This window comes from Cherax quadricarinatus, chromosome 28 (assembly GCF_038502225.1).
Source record: "Cherax quadricarinatus isolate ZL_2023a chromosome 28, ASM3850222v1, whole genome shotgun sequence".
NCBI classification, from domain to species: domain Eukaryota; kingdom Metazoa; phylum Arthropoda; class Malacostraca; order Decapoda; family Parastacidae; genus Cherax; species Cherax quadricarinatus.
In genome coordinates, this window is record NC_091319.1 from 17,544,355 (window position 1) to 17,550,354 (window position 6,000).

General features: G+C 33.9%; 1 protein-coding gene across 9 annotated transcripts in view; it reads left to right on the forward strand.

Annotated features, from left to right (window-relative positions):
* The window catches only part of LOC128693328 (uncharacterized), a 354,225-nt gene extending 349,082 nt beyond the window's left edge, over nt 1-5,143 (forward strand). For all 9 annotated transcript variants that reach the window (XM_070089438.1, XM_070089439.1, XM_070089440.1 and 6 more), the window contains one exon: nt 3,632-5,143. In XM_070089438.1, coding sequence (XP_069945539.1) covers nt 3,632-3,761 — 130 coding nt within the window. In that variant the 3' untranslated portion in view covers nt 3,762-5,143. The remainder of the gene's footprint in view (nt 1-3,631) is intronic.
* Nucleotides 5,144-6,000: the final 857 nt, after the last annotated feature.

Consider the following 6,000-nt stretch of genomic DNA (forward strand, 5'->3'; position numbering starts at 1 on the left):
ACAAATATACACTGCACTCGAGAAAAAAGAAGTCCCATTGGGGATCTTCCTAATTTACGTAAAGCTTTTGATACAGTTGACCATGATTTGCTGCACATAAAATTGTCACACTATGGTATAAGAGGGCACTCCCTCAACTACCTAAAGTCATACCTCAGCAACAGAAGCCAGTATGTGTGCACAAATGGAGCAAACTCTTCCACACAGCCAATTACAGTTGGTGTCTCACAGGGAAGTGTCCTTGGCCTTCTTCTCTTTCTCATTTACATAAATGACCTACCAAATGCATTGCAACTACTCAAACCCACGCTATTTGCAGATGACACTACATAAGTCTTCTCTCACCCAAGCCCAGTCATGCTAGCCAATACTGTAAATACTGAATTACAGAAAATATCTACCTGGATGATGATTAACAAACTTACTCTCAATATTGGCAAAACCTATTTCATACAGTTTGGAAACAGAACTACAGATGTTCCTCTTAACATAATGATAAACAGATCACCTATCACAAAGCTCACAGAGGGAAAATTCTTAGGAATCCACCTTGATGATAGACTCAAATTTCAAACACATATACAACACATTTCCAAGAAAATCTCCAAGACCGTAGGCATACTATCGAAGATGTGGTACTATGTTCCACAGTCAGCCCTCCTGGCCCTATATCACTTGCTCATTTACTCCTATCTCACCTATGGAATTTGTGCATGGGGTTCAACAACAATAAACCATCTCAGACCACTGATTACCCAACAAAAGGCTGCAGTCAGAATGATGACAAATTCCCACTACAGGCAGCATACTCCACCAATATTCAAAACTCTAAACTTACTCACTGTACAAAACATCCATACTTATTATTGTACCTACTACATACATAGAACACTTAACTCGGGTATAAACCCTCCCCTCAAACTTCTCCTTACCAACCTCAACAGAACACATGACCATAACACAAGGCACAGATCACTCTTTGATGTTCCTCGTGTCCATCTCACACTATGTAAAAACGTAATGTACATAAAAGGCCCAAAAATCTGGAATTCATTGCCTGTTAATATAAAAGAAACACTGTCTGTTTATCAATTCAAGACTCTTTTTAAAAACCACTTACTCACCCACAGCTAAATAAATACTGACTAACTGTATCTCATAAATGTATAACCTGTGACCCTATCAAACTATGTTTTTTTTTTGTAATTACATTACCTAATAGAATACTCCATTCTCTTGAATGCTCAGTAACTCATCAAATGCCCATATGACCTGTTTCTAGACTACAAATCATTGATTTTATTTGATTTGACCGTATTATTTGTACAACTATAAAGCTTCTTATTTGAAATACTCATTCGTACTTCATGTTGTAATTTGTTTACTGTATTTTTTACTACTGAATATATCATTGCTTAGTTAATCTTAAGTTAATTTTAAGCCTGCCCACAATGCTCTGAATACAAGGGGCTTTTGGCATGTACACTCAACCACTGTATTTCTTTTGTACAACTATGTATCATGTCCAAATAATAATAAATAAATAAATAAATAAGTAGCAAATTTGCATAAAGTGAGAGAAACCTCTACATTTTTCAGTGTGTGTGTGTGTGTGTGTGTGTGTGTGTGTGTGTGTGTGTGTGTGTGTGTGTGTGTGTGTGTGTGTGTAATCTTACAGGAGCACATAAAATTTGTACTAAGTACAGGTAATACATGGAATTTGTATTTTTAGTACAAGTAGCACACAGAATATGTTTTCTTAAGTGTTAATGTTGGCTCACAGATATTGATGTGAAAATTTATTTTAAAGAGTGGTATGAGTTAAGACGTGTAAACTCACTGTAGGGGCATGATTATAATTACTTTTGCTAGAATACAGTAAACTACAGTCTTCACTACAAACCCACATGCTTCCACGTTTGCAAATTTTGTTTAGCAAACTTTTTACCAGTGGGCAATCAACATTTTTCATGTTTGTTGGCTTTGCTCTGCCCAACTCTCTCTTCTGGTCATTATCTCTTATGAAATGGTGTAGATATATAATCCCTAAAACACACATTAAACCCAAATCTGAAACAAAATTTTTGTGCAGACTCAATTTTGTATTTGTGCTTTCTGGTTTTACAGAACCTCTAGAAACATAAGTCTTCCATGATTTTGTAGGGATGACTAAAATAAGTTACACTGAATGTAAGATACCAGACCCTAGGTTTAGTGTCGAATAATTAATAATAATAAATAATACCATATTGTACACCAATTCTGTTCACTTGAAAGCTATAATCAGAATTTGTATGCTTTGTTTCCAACTTTAAACTTGCTAAACTCTGCAAGTCAAAACAGCTCCACACCAGTGTACTTTATAAGTGTTTAATAGATTTTATTCCTAGTTTAACCCTTTCAGGGTCCGTGCCGTAGATCTACGGCTTTACATTGAGGGTTCAAACCATAGATCTACGCCATGAGTTCAGCTCATTCTGATAAGTTGTGAGCGGTAAATTTGGGCCTAGATATGAGAGAATACATCTACGTGGTATGTGTGCACCACATAAAACAAATCCTGCAGCACACAGTGCATAATGAGAGAAAAAAAAACTGAGATCGTAATTTTCGATTAAAACAGCAAATTTGCAGTGTTTCTTCGTATGTTTTTTATAGTTGTATTTGCAATTTCTTGGTCTCATTTGATAGAATGGAAGATATATTACAGAAATAGAGATGATTTTCATTGGTTTTAGTGCTGAAAATGGCTTGAAACTGAGCTCAAAGTATCAGAAAGGTTAAATTTTTGCCAATGTTCAAGAGTAAATAAATTACCTCACACGTCTAATACACACCAGCTGGTGGGTCTAATATACATTCACAAATGTGCTGATATTATTTATACAGTTATTACAATATTGCATGACAGTAAATCTATTTTTTGGTTTGAATAAAAATTCATTATGTGAATTAAAAATCAAAATAGAATTTATTTGTAAAGCCTGAAAACGTAACTAATGAACAGAGGAAATGTTAGTTTAGTGCCAGGAATGCCTGCATTGTTTATTCTGGACCCTATTTTGAAACTGGAATATTTTGAACTTTGCACTAAATTGGCCAAATTACCAATTTCCAATCTCTCTATTTTGTAGTTGAAACAGTTGAGCTGGTGATTTTTTTGTACTCAGTCGATAGAATAGAAGTAATACTAGTGAAATAGCTAAGAATTTGGTCGACTAGAATAAGGTAATTGGCCTAAAATGGGAGTCAAAGTTGACAAAATCGCCGATGCGTGAATATCGCCGACACATCAAAATTTGCGAGAGCATAATTTCGTCAATTTTCCATCAAATTTCGTACTTTTAGTTTTATTACCTTCAGAAAAAGATTCTCTACCATTTCATGAGAAAAAAGGGAAAATTATTTTTTTTAAATTCTTGGACACTGGTGCACACTTTGAAATTTGGCCTCTGGACCCTGAAAGGGTTAAATCTGCCTAACATGTTCTGCATACAGTGGGCTTTTCAAAAAAAAATTTACATACCACTGTTGGATTTCTTTGATGTTTAATTTCATTGTAGTAGTGGGGGGTGTTTGTTGAATAATATATCAGGATTTTTACTAAATACTTTCACCTTGATGTTTACAGATACCAGTATTTATATGAGGGGAAGAAGAGATTTAAAACAGATGGTCTTACTAGTGCCAAATATCGAGCGTTAGATGTTCAACTACGGCGACTGTACACTTGGGTTTATGTAGACTTGTACCCATCGTGATCAAGACTCTTTCTACATGTATGAATACAGCCACATGCATGTATATAGATAAGTTAATGGAAGTGCATTCTAATCATGCATGTTTGAAATAAAAATTGTGTATATGGTACCTGGAGTAAGTGTTGAAATTAATAAATTATTTAAATGTATGAATGTGATAAACATTTGCCATCTATTAGCATCATTGTAGTTCATCTTTTTTTTTAAATGCAGGTAAAGAGGATATTTATAAATCAACCTGAAAGTGCTTTATAAGTGACTTGGTCACCAATTTTATATTTTTACTAACATGTATGATACACTATATCAAAACACAAAGTTGTAGATTATTTACAATGGGCAGTTTTTGCTAATTAAAAACAAAATAGCCATAAAACATACAAAATAAGTGCAATAGCCATATATTTTTATTTAGCAAATTTCAAATAAAGTATATTTAGTCTTTTTATCTATTTGTAGATTAGCCTATAGTTTGTACATTAAGAAAATCTTTTGACTAGAGTCTTCTGAATGTTTATGCTCTTGTGAAGTTTAAAAAAAAAAATTAAATTATCCTAAGAATGTGTAAGACTTATTGTTACATATTTTAAATGCCATATAAAAATTAGGGTTCCTTTTACCTTGATTTTAATAGTGTAGTCATAAATATATCTGTGATAATGTTTCATTTAAATGTTAAGGAATTTTACATCACCTTAATGAATTGTGCTTCCTAATGTATGCTATATAACTTGTATAAAATTTATTTCAGTGAATACAAATTATATAGTGTTATAAAGGTTTAATCAACCCTGGTTTAATAAATTATTTAGGAAACTAAGCCATTGCTTAGTTAGGTTTGTCATCATAGTCTCATTCTCGCTGAAGACTCTTGTGAGCTTTTACTTGGCACCTTAATAATACAGCTTCTCCTCACTTAACGATGGGGTTCCATTCCAAAGAGTAGGTCAGTAAGTGAATTGGTCATTAAGTGAGGAGCATACTGTACTGGTAGTGGGCTCGTGTCAACCATCTTTAGATATTTTTTTAATGTCACCTTTGCACCATTTATAACATTTTTAGTATATTTTTAAATGTTTATGCAGTAGTGTACTGTATACTGTAATAAACAGAATAGAGGAAATCTGCTCTAATATACATTACTTAGGTTTGCATACTGGTTGGAGAGCTGATCATAAATGTGAGTGGTCGGTAAACGAGTACATCGCTAAGTGAGAAGAGGCTGTATACATGTACAGTAATTTACATTCATTGAAGGGATGATTTGAAAAATTGTGAATTTAGTTGGTTTTTTTAAGTACTGTACACAAGCTGGTAATAAGGAAATTGGAAGAGGGTCATAAAAAGAAAAGATTTATATAGGATTAAAATTGTTTTTAAGGTTAACTCTTTCACTGTCACGACCCCTGAAATTGAGTCCTGTCAGTGCTGAAATTTTTCTGAATTTTATATTCTAAAATGGATGAGGATCTTTTTCTAAAAGTAATGACACCAAAAAAAAAAGTACAATTTGATGCAGAATTATACTGGCATGAAGTTGGAAGTCATGGAGCACTTTAAACAACTGCAGTGTGCCTAATTTGGAGCCTGTTTCAGGCCTAATTTATTGCTCAAATCAACCCAAAAGTACCAGGATGCCTTCTGTTATATTGATTGAGGCTGCTCTTATTGTGAAACTGCCCATTTACCTACAAGAATGATCCTATAAAATACATAGAAGTTGTAATTTGGCTAATTTTACACAAAATTCTATAAATTCCAATTTTAAAATAGTCCAAAATAAACACTATAGGTATTCCAGTAACTAAAGGAACCTTTCCTCTGTTCATTAATCATGTCTCCAGGCCATTCCTATATAACGCTTGTCCTCCATTTTGAATCCATCATACAAAAAATTTGATTAACCCTATTTTTCAGCTAAAAAAAATATAGCCAAGAACGATTGAGCATAGTGTAGGCCATCCTTATAATTGAAGCAGGCCTTGGAAACTACACTTCTGGTATGAAACTGACCAAAATTACAATATTTTACAGTCTCGAAGATACTATCCCCACCTCACCCCACCGAAATAAGTGTTGAAAAATTACCCAGCATCTTGGAGGCCAAAATACCATTTATCTTTTTTTTTTTTTTCTCCCAAATTTAGCGTGTTAGAATTGGAGATACATCCTTGACGCCGGAGCGTCTTGTGGCCTGGTGGCTAAAGCTCCCACTTCACACACGGAGGGCCCGGGTTCG